General features: G+C 37.0%; 2 protein-coding genes across 2 annotated transcripts; both read right to left on the minus strand.

Moving 5' to 3' along the window:
- Positions 1–1,518: 1,518 nt before the first annotated feature.
- Positions 1,519–17,836, minus strand: LOC114319448 (cation/calcium exchanger 5). The gene is made up of 2 exons (XM_028266457.2): positions 16,898–17,836; positions 1,519–2,767 (listed from the first exon to the last, which is right to left on the minus strand). The coding sequence occupies exons 1-2, from the start codon at positions 17,819–17,821 to the stop codon at positions 2,696–2,698; spliced, it is 996 nt and encodes a 331-aa protein (XP_028122258.2). The 5' UTR covers positions 17,822–17,836; the 3' UTR covers positions 1,519–2,695.
- On the minus strand, positions 2,003–2,488 carry LOC114319467 (cation/calcium exchanger 5). Its single transcript, XM_028266489.2, has one exon. The coding sequence runs from the start codon at positions 2,486–2,488 to the stop codon at positions 2,003–2,005; it is 486 nt and encodes a 161-aa protein (XP_028122290.2).

Raw genomic sequence — 17,836 nt, forward strand, 5'->3', positions numbered from 1 at the left:
AATAGACACATTTAACAAGGAGAAAATCGATTGGGAGAATATAATCAAATTAGTGAAAGTGAGTAGCTTCATGGGTAAAGGCAAAATCTGAAGTGTGATTGTCACCATTGAAGACTTCCTTTACAATGCTAGTGAATATTTGGAGAGTATATGATTTTTTTTTGCTGGTTTTTTAGATTCTTTCTTACTGTTTTTCTTGTTTTGAATTTGGTATCCTAACCAAGTAAGATTTGTGATGTTGATATAGGTTGTGACCTCTTGTAATTCTGAGAGCATACGCTTTTCTCTATGATGTTCAAGTCTTTCTACCTTGTAATTTTAAAAATACTAAACAAATTTGGGGATGAAAGTTCATTTTCCCACCAATATGATTAGGTTGAAATTTTGACTTAACTTTTCAAAAATTCAAATAAATAATTTGAAATAAAGATAAATTCACTTGCATGGTTTGAACAAAGAAAAATAAGAGACTGGTGAAGGTTCTAATTTAGATTACAACTCTAAACTGATTGTATTTTGGTGTCCCTTATTATGCAATAAAGAGTGCTTCAGCATAAGAAAATGCTCTGAAAATTTTGTCCATGACCATTAATTCAAACATTTTATCCATTAAGGGTGGGCATTGTATCATGTTAGGTTGTGTTATTTTAGATTTGTGTCAGAATTATTTCAACATTAACTCAACCTGTTTATTATTTTGACCCAATACCCCTTCTCTTACAACACCAGATTTCTCGCTTTGACAAACAAATCTTAACCATATAGACTTACCATTTGTCTTGTTGAATTTTTTAATAAAATTAATTATCTAATTTAATATTATTATTTTTGTAATAATAATACCAACAACTAATATAAGAAAGAACCGATAATAAGAAAGAAATAAACAACTAAATAAAAGTGCTATGAAAGAAAGCAAGTAATTAATTTTTATCTATGGCAATAATTAATCACTTAAAATTCAATTGACAATGTACATGACTGATCAAATGACCTAACCCAATTGGTTATCTACTTTAACGTTGATATACCTCTCTTCCTTCAATTAAAATGAGAAGTAGGGACCTATTTGCATACCAATCTTTTTTTTAGTTCACACCATTTTGTTTGTGTGGGTATTAAATAGAACTGGTTTTTCTTTCTTTTTCTTTTTCTTTTTTTAATAATTGATATCTGAATCATTGATTTTTGTTCGATAATTAATATCCAAACCAATAAAAAAAAAATAGTATTAACTAAGAATTTTAATAAATTGACATAATGCATTCTTCTAGTTTGACTGGGAATACAAACACACTTCAAAGATTGGTCATGACAAAGCCCAGCAGATTGTCATTCTTATGCCAGCTCGAGCAAGGACCAGTTATCATAAGTACAACGATTCGGGGAGAAAGGAGGGGGAATCATGACTGCACGCAAAAGCTTGGTCTAACGAGGGTTCACTATATCACAGAAACTAGGAAAGGCATTCACTTCTCAATCAAAATCAGATTTTAATGAGCAATCAGCTCAGAATGCCTACAAAAACCAGTAAAATTTCCATATAGTGTAACAAAATCATGAAAATAGACCGGTCAAATATAAAATGCTAAATCTTCTTGCCATGACTACAAGATGTCCATGACAAATTAAATCTCTTAATATTTGGTGATTCTAGCTAAATAATAAATATCTCGCCCCGTGTGAATAAAACAGGAAAACTGAACAGGAGTATATTTTTTAAAAGAATAAAAAAATGATACAAGATGTATGCTCCATGTCTTCAAACTGAAAATGGGATGTATCCATGACCTCAGTTTTGGGCAGACAAGGGAAGATCAACACTTTCTTTCTCAGACAAACCATAGTAGATACAGCAAACTATCTTCTTATGATGAATGATATAAGCATTTCATGAGCAGATATAACCCAAAACACTGAATTTGCCATGTACTCTTCCCGTGATCACCATTGCTGGTTCAGCAATTATCAGACAAAATGCTCTCCAGGCATGTGGAAAAAATCACAGAGTAAACTTGGCAATAACTAAGCTCACTGCTATAAAAGAAACATAGAGACCAACAAGGCAAAATCCCCAAAATCTAGGTACCCGAAACCTATACCAAGTTATTACTAATAGAGAACCCATCAGGCTTAGAAGCAAGAACACAAACGCAACCACAATACTGACATGGAAATGGAGTTCGTAAGCTTTTGGATACACATTGGCAGTCTGTATTACCAAAGCCGTGCCAAGCCCAAAAAGCATGTTAAACATAGGCCCGGCAAAGCAACCAGCCATGGCCAGCGCTGGCTGGCCTGCTTTAGCAACTGCCACATCAGCAACAAGATCACCCACTGAGTTTCCCCATGCAAGTACTGTCAGCCCAAGTAGCGCAGGAGGCAACTTAAGAAGTGCCCCAAGAGCTGCAAGGCAGTTTAGGAGTTCCCCGGCCATGACAGAGATCCAAAATACACTCATCACAAATGCTATGAGCACCACGGGCATTTCCTCGGTTTTTGGGGGCTCTTTTTGGACTGCGTAGTGAAGAACTGCTAGAGAGGAGCATGCAAAGAGTACTACTAGCCAGAGAGGAAAATGGGAATTCGGAAGGAGAAAACTGATGGGATGATTTAGTGGCATGAATGAGTTACAAGAGTATAGAAGGGCAAGCGGGCAAAGAACAATGTTGGCAGATCGATAGAATCTGTTCCATTAAGAAGGAGAAGTCTGAGGGATAGTGAGTTTTAGAAGAATTGAGACTGGAAGCTCCCACACTTTTGAGATCTGCAGACAAAGAAAAAGAGAATTAGGTCAAAAGAAGAGTAGTACTCATCTTTACTATTACAGTATACAGATGAGCTGATGATGCACATTCCAAAGAAACATTACAGTTGAAGTGAGTACAAAGCAAAGTCACATCATGCATATAGTTCCAACTCCAAATGGCTACTTCTAAAATTACTTCTAATCAACGGCATTAAGTTTCATGACATCATTAAAATTAATGTAACTTTTTTTCTTTTTTCTTTTTTCTTTTTTACAATATACATTAATGAATCCAAAAGATAAGAGCAATATGCTGGATTGATAATCAGGGAAGCCCCTGAAAATAGTAAAAATAGGAATTCCCCCTTTGCCAAGCTGTTTCCTGGCTAACCTAACTGAGTAAAGCCTGAATTAGCAGCTGGGAACTCAGTTGCAGAAAGCCAGGGTGGGGATGGGGGCAGGAGCTGAGGAGCAAGGGCATATATAAAAGTTTCTTAGGTTGGTAGCACTTATAGGAGCATGTATATAATTATGGGAAAATTAGTCTAGCGTCCCTCTCCCACTTTTCGTAATGGAAGAGATCCACAAACTTATTTTTTGATGTCTAAGGTCCCTAAACATATATCAGAGAGAATTTGACTCTTTGTTTATCTTATTTGCCCTTGTTATTCCAATCCCACCACTCTCTCTCTCTCTCTCTCTCTCTCTAATGGCCAATTTCAAACCCTAATCTCTCCCTTTGACCTTCAAATCAACCACGAAGAAAACACGCTTTTCGCTTGAAAACAGAGCGAGAAAGTTCTTCATCGATAAAATTGCAAAGAAGATCGATTCAAGCGTTGTGGATGAAAGAATGCAAGGTCTGAATGTGTTGAGGAATTTGACGAGCGGTTTTATAGACGTACATGAAGGTGGAAGTTCTGACAACCTTCCTGGTTTGCAATGTTACACCCTAATGATGAAATCAACACCATACCAGCAAGAGCTTCTGACAAGACTTCAGAATCAAAGACCTGCATACAAAGGATTTCCGCTTGAATTGGAGCTTTTGATTACTCTTGGTTCGATACATCGTTGGTTGATCCGAACTACAGTGTGTGCTAGTCAGCCTCTGTCATCTCTTTTTTTTCCTTGTCTTTTGTTCATCAATATCAGTTCCAGAGAAATTCAAAATTTCTCTGAAGATAAATTCATAGCAGAATTTCTCTGGTGAAAAATTTGGAAGTCAAAGAAATTTGGTTAAAACACATTATGAAAACACATTTGATAAATTCCGAAGTCTGAGAAATTTGGTTAAAACACATTCTGAAGTTAGGGAAATTCCGAAGTCAAAGAAATTTAAAATTTCTCTGGAGATAAATCCAGGAAGCTAGAGAAAGTAACTGCTATTGAGGTTCAGTTTTGGTCATCTACAAAGGCTTAACAATCATGGTGAAAAAACATAAACAAAAAAACCCAGTACAAGCTCTGAACTGACTTCATTCTCAAAATTTAACCAACCTAGTTATAAAATGTCAAAAACTACTAAATTCTTTTACCCAATTGAAAGGAAAAAAAGAAAAGAAAAAGGAGTTTAAATTGCATCGATCAAATGGAGCAAACCAAGGTGTAGCACCTTCTAATAATTATTAGGACAAGAAGACAACTGATTCCAACTTTAAAAACATATTGAAGAATTTAATTTTCTTTCTTTTTAAAAAAGTAAGATAATAACATCAAAATCACCTTTCCATGAAGATATATATAAGCAACATGTTATGTTCCATACCATCACAAGAGACACATCCTTACACAAATCACCAAAAGTTGTTCTGGTGTTTAGGTTGTAATACTTAGAAAACTCCGTATACAAAATAAGAATAAAACTAGTAGAGATGTATACACACAATAGAGGGAGTCTATTACTTCACTTCAGAATTTATCAATTTTCTCTGAAAAGTCCAGAATTTCTCTGAACCAAATTTCTCTGTGATATGAATTTTCTCTGGACTAATTTTCTCTGGACTAATTTTCTCTGGACCAATTTTCTCTGGATCAACTTGAGGGACCTTAGACATTATGAAAATATTTGGTATCCTTTATGCTATAAAATGTTAATACCAGGGACCTTAAAAAAAAACCCCTATAATTATTTATTAAATATATAAAAATATTCTAACAATTATTTTTACTGCTTAGTTGTAATATATGTATTAAAATATGAATAAATATTAGAGATTTATGTCAATTACAAATTATCTTTATTAAGTATAAATAACTACTATATATAAATAGAAACTACTAGAATAAGTGTGAATTGTTTTTATTTTGTTTCTATAAGGTTTATATGTTTGAGAGGTTTCTATCTCAGTTGGGTTACTTGAAAACACGGAATCGCATTTCTTAGTAAGAAACACCACTTGAATATAAGGTTCCTGCAACTAAGGCCGGGAACCTCTAGATCATAATACATCAGGGTGTGTGAAGGAGCCATTATTTGTCCCTCTTTGTTCCTCTCTATAAAGAGAGGCTGCCACATGAACCCAAAGATCGCAATTTTGTTCTCTACAGCATTTAAAGGCAAAGTCCATCCTTTAGAGCCATTCCGGTAAATGGAACACTCAAGCTACAAACAACGGTTCATCAACAGGAAAAATGTCACTTCATGAAATCATAATACGCCCATTATCATATACAATGCAAGACACAACTATGTGAGATTTAATGCTAATGGGTGATTTGGACTCTATATATGGAATCACTGTCTGTTCACACTGAAAACATATTTATGTATTACTGAGAAACAAAGTGAACTCAACATAACTTAACACACTAGTTTTGCAAGCACACAAAAACATTCACCATTAAGCTCTATTGATGATCATAGCTTCTTCACTTATATGCGTCGAGTTTTTGTTCACTGCTACAAGCTAAGATCAAATACAACCTAACCCCAACTCCAAGGGGTGGCCAAGTATAAAATACAAGATGTCGAGTTCAAGTCACTCCAAGGGTTCACTAGAGGTAATTTCAAGGCCCTTGGATTAGTAAAGATGCGTGTAAGCTGGCCCGGACACCTAGTTATCAAAAAATACAACCTAACCCCTATTTATCCCTGCATTCTATACCTTAAAGCATGTGTAGCCCAAACAGTGTTTTTAAAGGCTCAAGGCGCACTAAGGCGCTGAAGGTCTCTCAGGGCCTTGGCGCAAGGCGCAAGGTGAGGTGCGGGCTTTATTGAAGTAAGGCGCACAGCCTTCATAAAAAATAAAAAAATTAACATAGACTAATCATTCATAGTACTAAGACAATTTTTTAAAAAATAAAAAGTAATCAAGATTCAAGACAAAATATAGAATAATTCTCAAAGCCATGAAAGTGCATATTGCATAACATTCCAATTTTCAAAGATCAAATAATCCACATTCAATAAAATAAAAATAAAAACAAAAACATAAACACTAAACATTCAAAACATAAATATCCAAAAAAGATCAATAGCATATTACAAATAATTAATTATTTGTGAATAATTAATTATTTGTAATTTTTTTTCCCTAACAGATAAAAGAAAAAAAAAAAAGAATCAATAGCATATTACAAATAATTAATTATTTGTGAATAATTAATTATTTGTAATTTTTTTTCCCTAACAGATAAATTCTTCTCTTACATATTACAAATATATTTTTTTTTCAATAGCATATTACAGATAATTTTTTTTCCCTAATTTTTGTAATTTTTTCCCTAATTTTATAATTTCAGAGACTCAACTCAAATAATTGAAAAAAAAGAAAAAAAAAAGAAGCAAAACAGAGTTGAAGTTGAAGTTGAAGTTGAAGTCTGAAGAAGGAGAGAGAGGAAGAGTCGAAGACCAAAAACAAAAAAAAAACCAGAACTGAAAATCGAAGCAGAACTGAGAGTCGAAGAAGAAGAAGAAGAAGGAGAAGGGGAGAGAGAGTCGAAGTCGAACAGACCTGCGAAGTCGAAGTCCCAAGTCGAAGTCGCAGTCGCAGTCGCAGTTGCAGTTGCAGTCGAAGTCCAGCTCCAGCAGTCGAAGTCGAAGTCGATTGCGAGGCGAAAGAGGAAAAGACGACTTCGATTAGGGTTCATCTGAGTCGTATTTGGCTCATATGGTACATGAGTTGTAATCCTCTGTGATTACGAGCCTTGCGAGAGCCTTGTAATCCTCCGTTAGATCAGATCTATCTCTTAAACAATCAGTCGCGCCTAGGCGAAAGCCTTGCGCCTCTCTCGCTTGGTTCAAGTCGCTGCTAAGGCGCGCGACTTACTAACAGCGCCTCGCCTGGTACCTGTTCAGTTGCACTACCTGCGCCTCGCCTCGCCTCGCCTTGCGCCTAGGCGCGTGCCTAGGCGCGCTTTTCACAACACTGAGCCCAAATATAAGCAATATACTCAGTTTCACACATTCATACTTGATGTAGTGAAATCGTGTAATAGTGATGATTTTAGGGTCCATTGATTCAAAAATGAATACCTGCAAACAAGATCCTAAGATCCTTCTCTAAACATGCTGATTCACACAGAATATTGGCGATAGGTGCACCAAGGCGCCAATGTCTCCTGGGGCCTAGGCTCAAGGCGCAAGGCAAGGAGCAGGCTTAACCAAAGTGAGGCGCACCTTGTACAGAAAAAAATATGTAATTTAATATAAGTAAATAATTTAAGGTTCAATATAAACAAAATGAAATGTTAAACATTTAGTGTTTTTTGGAAATTAGGAATTAGGACTAATTTTTCTTCTATCATTGATTTAGGATTGAATGCTCAATGTATTGACATCTGTAATAAGAGTAGGGATCTTTTGTAGCTACACCATATTAAATCAATGGTCAGATTTTAAACAAAACCAATTAAAGCAACAATAAAAAAAGCCCTCAAGACGCAAGCCTTAGGCCAGTCAGGTGCTATCGAAGTTGCTTGGCCTAGAACACTACAAGGCGGGCCTGAATGGGATTTGGGCCTAGGCGCACGCCTAGGCGCGCCTTATCGAAGTCGCCTAGCCTGGAACACTACAAGACGCAAACCTTGGGCCTGGATGGGACTTGGGCTTAGGCGGGACTTGGGCCTAGGCGCACCTTTAATAACACTGGGAGTAAAAGGCTCAACAATGGTTGATTCTAAAAAACATACCCAAGGTTGTAACAAAACAGTATTATATTAATCATCAAAACTGTGTTGCCCCAAGACTTGCATCTTTATTTATAATACGCCTAATTCATATAGAACAAGAAACTAATAAAATAGGAAATAAAATAAAAACTAATAGAATCGGAAAACTAAATAATCCCAAATCAGGAAAATAAATAATTCTAGTCTATTCTATAGTAAATTAGAATATTTCTAACTAAATATTATTTTAAAATAATAAAATATAAATATAATTTTCTTAAGATTTTGACTGCATCAATAACCCTTCAAAAAAAAAAATAATAATAATAAAAAATATCAAAAATGGCATTTTTTTACATCCAATTAACACCCAAAAAATCAAATACTTCATTTCATGAAATTTGACCACATCCAGATTCAGTTCCCTTCTGAACAGTGGCTGCCAGAAAAATTTCCAAGCACGAATTCCTTAGTGCTCCCCTTTACGCTGTGTTTGGTTGAGGGATTTGGGAAGGGATTTAGAAAGGAAACGGGAAAAGGGTAAAAGGAAAAGGAATGTGAAACTCGGTGAAATATAGGTATATTTTATTCATATTTCACCTATCTTTTCCCTTTCACTTTCCAAATCCTTTCCCAAATCCCTCCAACCAAACACAGCATTAAAGCAACTTAGGGACATTCGGAAGCATTTTCATTTGCAATTGTGCTAATCAACTGCCAAAAAGTGATAACCAACTGCCTAAATGTGAAGACAACAATATCATTCATCATCTTTCTGCTATATACCTCTGATATTTCACATTATAAAAATCCATTTACTCTACCCTAAATGAGGAACATCATTTTCAAAAATGAACTAAGGGAAAACTTTGTGATTCAAATTAGTGATTTTAGAATTACAATTTCCTATTCCTGTTCTGGGCATGTAAAGACAACAGAAACATTAATAGGTTTAGCAAGAAAGAGAGAACAACAGATTCTTGCTTAGGATGGCCACTGCTCATAGAAAAGCTAATCATATAGGCTAGATGAAGATTAATGGTGAGGATTTGACGCAGCAGGAGGCTACTTCCATGGACATTGTGGACTTCTACAAGAGATCATACTTTGAGTCCGATTTGAGAAGACATTTTATTGATGTCTTGGACTTGGATTCTATTCAAGATGAGGAAAGAACTTGGCTAGAGACAATGCCCTATGGAGGAAGTGATTGAGGCCTTGAAGAGTCTCAATAGGGATAAGTCTTATGGCCTTGTGGATCCTCTATAATTTTCTTCCAACAATGAATCCTACTTTGAATCATTTAAATTCTAGACCGTTCCCCTCAAGTGACGCGTTGCCCCTGCCTCCAGGTGTTTCAAAAAGTGAGCAAGGGGCACCGCATCGACGCTTGGGTGCGGTGAAAAATGGGCAAAGGTTCCCGCACTTCTCTGAACGAGCGCGGGTAAAGAAGCTAGTCCAAGACTATAGGTTTAGGGTAGCCACTTGGAACATAGGAACCTTAACTGGTAAAACGATAGAATTGGTAGATGTTATGATTAGGAGGAGAGTTAGTATAGCTTGTGTATAAGAAACTAAGTGGACGGGTGAGAAAACTAGGCAAATTGAGGATACCGGTTTTAAACTGTATTACAGTGGTAAGGATAGACGCAGGAATGGAGTAGGAATTATAATTGCCAAGGGTCTTGTGGAAAATGTAGTGGTGGTCATTAGGAAAAGGGATAAGATTATGTTAGTTAAACTAGTTATTGGAGGAAATATAGTAAACGTTATTAGTGCATACGCCCCTTAAGTAGGATTAGATGATCAGACTAAGGGATTTTTGGGAGTAAATGGATGAGATCTTACAGGAGATACCCGTAGGAGAGAATCTGGTTATAGGTAGAGATTTTAGTGGCCATGTAGGCTTAGAAAAACTAGGCTATGAAAGGGTACATGGTGGATATGATTTTAGTGACAGAAATGAGGCTGGAGAGAGTATCTTAGATTTTGCGTTGGCTTCTGACCTGGTGGTGGCCAATACTATGTATAAGAAAAAGGAGGAGTATTTGATAACCTTTAAGAGTGGGTCAGTTAAGAGCCAAACAAATTACTTCTTAATGAGAAAAGTGGATCGCCTAAAATGCAATGATTGTAAGGTGATTCCTGGAGAGAGCTTGGCCTTTCAACATAAGATTTTGGTACTAGATTTATGTTTTAAAGGGCAATACCAAGCTAGAAAGGATGGTGGGCATCGAAAGATGAGATGGTGGAACTTAAAAGGAGATAAACTAGAAATATTTAAGAATAGAATGATTAAGGAAGGTACTTGGGACTTAGAAGATGATGCTATGTGAAACTCGATGACTAATTGTATGAGGAGAATCTCAAGGGAAGTGCTTGGAGAGTCGAAAGGAACGAGGCCCAGCTCTAGGGAAACTTGGTGGTGGAGGAAAGAGGTTCAAGCGATAGTTAAGGCAAAAAAAAAGAGTGCTTTAAAAAGTGACAGAAGAATAGAACTGAGGAAAACCTTAAGAGCTATAGATTGGCTAATAAAGAAGTCAAGAAAGTAGTGAGAGAAGCTAAGTTGAAAGCTTATGATGACCTATACACTAGACTAGATAGTAAGGGGGGAGAGAAGAGCATATACAAACTTGCTAGGATACAGGAGAGGAAAACAAGAGATTTTAATCAAGTTAAGTGCATCAAAAGTGAAGATTCTAAGGTATTAGTAAAGGATGAAAAGATTAAGAAAAGATGAAAGAATTATTTTGAGAAACTATTAAATGAGGAACATGGAGGTATGACAATAGGGGAAAAAATAGCCAGTAATACGATAAACCAAGACTATAGGTTCTATCGCAGGATTAGGAACTTTTAAGTAGAGATTGCACTTAAGAAGATGAAATCAAATAAAGCTTTAGGACTTGATGATATCCCTATTGAAACTTAGAAGTGTTTGGGTAAAAAGGGGTTGCTTGGTTGACTAGGTTGTTTAGCAAAATTTTATTGACTACCAATATGCCAAATGAGTGGAGGAAGAGTATTTTAGTACCAATTTATAAGAATAAAGGAGATGTCCAGAATTGTAACAACTATAGAGGAATCAATCTACTGTGTCATATAATGAAAGTGCGGGAGAGAGTGATGGAATGCCGATTGCGAGATATAACAGAGGTATCAGAGAATCAATTTGGGTTTATGCCTGACAGGTCAACAATGGAAGCGATCTATCTTTTGAGGAGAGTAATAGAAAAGTATAGAGAAAAGAAAAGAGAAATTCATATGGTGTTTATCGATCTTGAGAAAGCATATGATAGACTACCCCGGGATATAATATGGTGGGTGTTAGAGAAGAAAGGGGTGACAAAAGGTTATATTGATGTGATTAGAGACATGTATAAAGGAGTGGTGACTACTATTAGATCGCCTGCTGGAGAAACAAATGAATTTCCTATCACTGTAGAGTTACACCAAGAATCTACCTTAAGTCCTTATCATTTTGCTTTAGTTATGGATTAGTTGACGAGAAATATTCAGGATGACGTGCCATGGTGTATGCTTTTTGCAGACGATATCGTGCTAGTGGATGAGATTACAGAAGAAGTTAACACAAAGTTGGAGATTTGAAGAAAAGCTCTTGACTCTAAAGGTTTCCGGATAAGCAGAACTAAGACTGAGTATATGGAGTGTAATTTTAGTAACAGTAACAATGAAAGCAGAGGAGAAATGAGAATTAAGAACCAAGAACTGTCTAAGATTGAACATTTTCGTTATTTAGGGTCAATTATCACAATAGCGGGAGAGATTGATGTGGATGTGGCCCATAGGATTAAGGCTAGATGGTGTAACGAATACCCACTATACTAAAAAGTAAGTTCTATAGAACGGCTATTAGACCAGCGATGTTGTATGGGATTAAGTGTTGGGCAACCAAGAAACAACATGTAGATAAGATGAGTGTGGCTGAGATGAGGATGCTAAGGTGGATGTGTGGCAAGACTAGACAAAACAGAATTAGGAATGAGTGTATTCGGGAATGGGTAGGAGTAGCACCGATAGAAGATAAGTTGAGAGAGAATCGATTGAGATGATTTGGTCATATTCAACGGAGACCAACAGAGGCAGTAGTGAAGAGATGCGATGCTGTAACGGTAGATGGAAAGGTGGGGATGAGGTAGGCCTAGATTAACGTTGGCTAGCGTTGTAAATAGAGATATGGACCTACTTAATTTGACTAATGAAATGGCCTTTGATAGGGCCGCGCGGAGAAAAAGGATTTATGTAGCTAACCCCATTTGATGGGACTTAAGGTTTGGTTTAGTTTGGTTTGGTTTGGTTTTGTTTTGTTTGGTTTGGTTTGGTTTGGTTAGTGTTGTTAAATTTAAAGAAAAATATAAAATAGCACCATGTCAAGGTGACACTCTACTGCTAAGTTTTATCCCTTTTCTAACTCTCCATCAGGAAATAGAATTAACTAATCATATGTTTAAAGGTTGAAAAACTCAATGCCACATCTGAATGTGAGACATTGTATACGGTAAGCTTCATTTGTTTGGGCATGTAGCTATATGGACCCCTTCCTTGAGCAAGTACATGACAAGACTTCAGTTGTTTATGGTAGGCTTTCAAATGCAAGCAACGGTTTCACAATGGCAAGAGGACTGAAATTGCAAGTACATGAGAATACTTCACTTGTTTATGGTAGGCTTTCAAAAGCAAGCAACGACTTTTCAAATTCAATAGCAAGAGGAGGCCTGAAATTGCAAACTAGTTACGCTAACAACTGAACCCATTGTAGTGTCATATTGATGTACAAAAGGGAAAGAGACACAATCACTGAAGAGGCTACATCCCTAACACACTCACAATATTATTAAGCTAGAAACTCCCTAATACACTGAGAAACCCATTATTTATAGGCTAATAATCCTAATTAAATTAAAAATATCTTACTAAATTTATGGATTTAAGTATAACTAAATATTAATAATAATAATTTATCAATTACATTTGTGGGATCAAAACGTCTTTGGTCCATGTAATGGACCCACAGGCTTCGCCCCAAGCTTCCAAAGAAAATAATGAGCTTCCATTCAGTCAAAGGTCAAGCCATCACATACACTCCTATGAGACTAAAGAGTTTGAGAGGAACCTAAATGCCTCCTTTATTGTTCCAGTGCCAACGGATTGTGCTATGGATGATATCAAAGATTACAAGTCGACTAGCTTGACTAGCAGCGTTTATAAAGTCTATAATGCCTTTGTGGAAGGAAGACAACTCCTTGATGTACTACTGGTGGCTAAAAACTGTGTGAGCTCTAGAATAGAGAGAAACATTCTTTGCAAGCTAGATATTGAGAAGGCATATGATCATGTATGCTGAGATTTCTTAATCCATTTACCAAAGAAGATGGGCTTTGGGGTGAGGTGTTCTAGGTAGATAAGCTTCGCATCTCTTTTGTAAAGTTTTTTTCTGATAGTAAATGGGGAAGATAAGAGCTATTTTAGAGCTCTAGGGGTTGTGACGCTCAACTGCTACTCTTTTTCATCCTTTTAGAGGTGCTTAATCATATGATTCTTTTGATAGTGAGATATTTGGACACAAGGTGGGTAATACAGATGATGAGATCGTATTAGAGTTTTATTTTCTATTTGCTAATGATACTAATTTGTTTTGCGACAAAATAAAAAAATAAAATAAAACAAAACAAAACAAAACAAAAAAACAAAAAAAAGGAATTTAGTACTTTGAGATGTGTATTACTTTGTTTTGAAATAGTGTTGGGCCCTAGGGTTCACATGAAAAGGAGTGACATCATTATGATAGGTGAGGTAGATGATGTGGATATTTTGGCAACTGATTTGGAACGTAGATTGGTATCTCTGTCTTCGACCAACCTGGAGCTTCCATTGACTTGACCTTCAAAAACAAAGCTTCTAAGGAGGTAGTGGGGGAAAGATTTGAGAAGTGGTTAGCTAAATTGAAGAGACAATACCCATCTGAGGGGGGCAGGCTTACTCTCATCAAAAGCACCATTTCCAGCCTTTCTATGTTTGTGGTCTGTTTTCACTATCCCTATCTAAGTTGTGAAAAGGTTGGAGAAATTGATGAGGAACTTTCTTGGGGGGATGGGGGAAGGGATTGAAGTGAAGTTGAAGTATCATCTTGTATACTAGGACAAGGTTGTTTACCTTTGAAAGGGGGAGGCTTGAGGATTTGTAGGTTAGAGGTGTTCAACAAAGCCTGGTTAGAGGAAATGGATGTGGAGCTTTACATGGGAGAGGAAGAGATGTGAACAATGATTAGTGGAAAATATGCTCATGGTTGGGGGATTGGTACACTTAATATAAGGGGTCATATGATATGGGAACTTGAAAAATCATAAAGGAATATTTCTTTCTTTTGAAGGGCTTCAGCGTTGGGGAAGGTCGTAGACCTTTATGAAATTGCGGTTAATTCTTAAATCTGAATGAAGGATTGTTGGACCTTATCTACCATGGGAGTGCTACAGAATCCGATCTTCTAGAGACCTTTTCAGGATGGATGTTTCGGGTCAAGAGGGTGCAAGCACGAATGGAAGATACTTTTGTATGACGAGAGTCCAAGAACAACAATTTTTTAAGTGGTTTCCTATTTATCGGAAGTTGGTTGGGGAAGGGGAAGAAGGCTTTCCTTAGAAAGTGATTTAACACTCAAAAGCTCCTTAGATGGCAACTCAAGAAGTTATCCTAATGACGAATAATCAGAAGAAGAGGTGCCAATTTGTGTTACATTGGTCTTGCATGTGCTCTAGAACACAAGGAAGAGTATGATTTATCTTCAATTGTACTGTGTGTTTGGAGTTGAGTGCATGATGTCAGAGTCAGCTAAGGAGGGGAAAGGGAAGTAGTAGGGGAAAATATAAAAATTATTGGGAAAGGGATGTCATAAGGGAAAATATAAAAATTATATGGTGCATCTAGAGAGAGAGAAATATGGGAACTTTTGAAGCTGTACAGATTGATTATTTGTTTAAAAGAACCATGCTTATCTTTATAAATTTCTGGCTTAGAAAGAAATTTTTTTCTTCCTTTCTTTTGTTGACTTTTTGAAGGAAATGTATATCCACATAGACATGTTGGAAAAGTGTATGAGATTCGTAGTTCTGTTATTGTTGTATAATTATGTGTATAGGGTTGTGCCCCTTATTTAGTTGGCTCCTGATACTCAATAACTTTATACAAATTGAGCTGAAATTTATTATCATTTTCTTTAGGTGCCTTCCAATTTGCTAACAATTGACTATTCCTCAAGCCAGTTTTTAGCAAAAAATTTAGTTTCTTCAATACTACCCATATTAATAATTATGTTTTTTGTTCCACACTCATGCAAGTGGTCAGTGCTCAGTCCAGTGCTGAAACCTAAGTTGTATACAAAATTATAAACCAGCTATATGTTGCAAATCCATTGTTGGATTGCATCAGGTCATAAGCTATGTTTCACGGACTCATGTATGCGTGTCAGGTGTGATTCAAAGTCTAAGCCAGATTCTTCAAATTCCTATGTCTAAAAGAACGTCTAAAAGTACAAAGACATGGCTAGACATTCATATTTCATAATATTCAGTTTTCTGGGGTAAAATGGTTTCTCAAAAGTAACTTAGAGCATTTTATGCATAAAGTCAGAGTTTTATATTGAATAACATCAGGTGATAAGCTATGTTTCATGGACTAGTGTATGGGTTTCAAGTGCGAACATGAGTCTAAGCCAGATTCTTCAAATTCCTGTGTCTAAAAGCACGAATACACAACTAGACATTCATATTTCATAATATTCTTCTTCGATTTTCTGGGGATAAATGGTTTCTCAAAAGTAACATAGAGCATTTTATGCATAAAGTGAGAGTTTCATGTACCATCATATAGTAAACTTAATTACTAGACATGGTTACTACTGGCACATGCTCAAATAGACATGTCTGACAAATATCTTATACCTTTACCCAAGGGTAGAGTGTTTGTTTGCACAATTACGTCACATGAATTTAGGAGTTTACTAAGGAAATAAATTAGACTCCATGTGCTTACTTTTTGCAAGAAACCATATCTTTGAGGCAGAGAAGCAAAGCATCTAGAAGATTTTAGGAGAAGCATGGGTATGGAGAAGTCTCTCTCTCAATCAACCTACCTAAGGTAGCTAGACCCACACAGAGTAACACACTGCAGCGAACCTTCACCTCCGACCAATAGACCCCAAAGCGTCGGAGTGCATGCTAAGTTGTTCGGCATGTGTAGGCCTCACCTCTTGGCCTTGGTGGAGAGACAGAAGATATCACCTAGACTCTTAGCTCACACAGGATGCTAGGAAGGTGACTCGCCGCATCTCTTTCATAGAGTGAGATTGAAGCATGTACTAAGTTCCATCATCTTGAGATTGCTCAATGAGACTGAACAAGTGTCTCATGATAGCAAACACATGGCGATCCCAAAACCGAAGTATTAGGCAAGCATTTACAGTGTCATGTCTAGAATGCACAAAAGAGGAATGATAGTAGTATATATTTCTATAATGGTTTCGTATTCATTCTCATAGTGTGCACATTCAATTGAGCATAAATGAATATTCAGTGAATTATGTAGCTGCATTAGTAGAAAAAACTAAGCATGATGATGCTCCAACAAATAGTTAAGGTGCAGAGGTGAGTAGTAGTGCCATAGAGAATCCAAACATATCATCGGAACTGTAGCTCGTAACAAGATATTACATTGGAAAAGAAGGCACCCATTACATTCTTAGTCATTTCATGTTAAGCAAATTTATACTATCTCCAATAGTCCCCACTGGTCCAGTTATCAACATTTAAAGTATTAGATCCCTACTCAGACTGCAGAATTAGATCTAAGTTTTAATCACATTACATTATTGATACATCGACAGCTGTACTAAGTTAAACCAATTGCAATATTAACCAGGCAATCACAACTTCCACACTATTAATACGATGAGATAATACACCAACTAGATCATAAACAATGCAAGATATCAGAATTGTAAAATTGTAACCCAAAACATACCTGCCTAACAACTTGTCGAAAATGAAAACCCGGCTGCCCTCCCTCTACTTTCCCAAACAATTCTTCATTTTCATAATCCAGTGCAATTAAATCCTTCTGAACCTCAACATCCCCAACAAAACCACCACCCACATCAACCCTACCTTTTCTTTTCCCACGATCCATCCCCAAATCCATCCAAAACACAAACCCAACAAAAAACAGATAAAACCCAACAAACCCAATAGCCTGCCACAGAAAAATCTCAGCACTAAGATACACATAGAACAAGAACAAAGCTGCAGTCAAGTAAAACAACACGTCCCTCACAAAAGGCACAGGGTCCACAGAAAAGGGTGCTGCATAAATCGCCACAAACCCAACAACCAATGCCGAAACAAACGTCCCGGCCGACAAAATCGCGCCGAACCCAGTCCTCGGATGGCCTCCGCGGACCGCAACGACCGATGCGAACACATCGGGGGCACCATTGCCGAGTGCAAGAAGAGTAACAGCCCCAATACTGGGTGACAAATTGAGGTGGGTAACGAGCTTGGTGACCACAACAGAGAATTGATCCTGAGCGGTCTTGACGAGGACATAGAACTGGAAGAGGATAGTGAGGAAGAGAAAGGGTACAGAGGCAAATGGGTTTTGGTGGAAGAGGCAGAAATGGAGAGAGAAGTAGTTGATGAGGCTGTTAGAGTCGCCATTGCAGTGGAGGAGAGAGAAAGAGCAGCGATTGTGAGGTGGGGTTTGGAGGATGGAGGAGCAGGAGAGGGAAGTAGTGGTGGTGGTGGTGGTGGTGTTGAGGAGGGACCTGTGGGGGATTAATGGGTTTGTGGAGGGGTAGTTTGGGGATGGATTAAGGAAGAAGAGGAGGAGGGGAGCTTCTATATACACACACCCTTTCCTCTCTATACAAATCTTTCTTAATACACACATTAAAAAAATAAATCC

Source organism: Camellia sinensis, chromosome 2, assembly GCF_055761805.1.
Source record: "Camellia sinensis isolate YWXY chromosome 2, ASM5576180v1, whole genome shotgun sequence".
NCBI classification, from domain to species: Eukaryota; Viridiplantae; Streptophyta; class Magnoliopsida; order Ericales; family Theaceae; genus Camellia; species Camellia sinensis.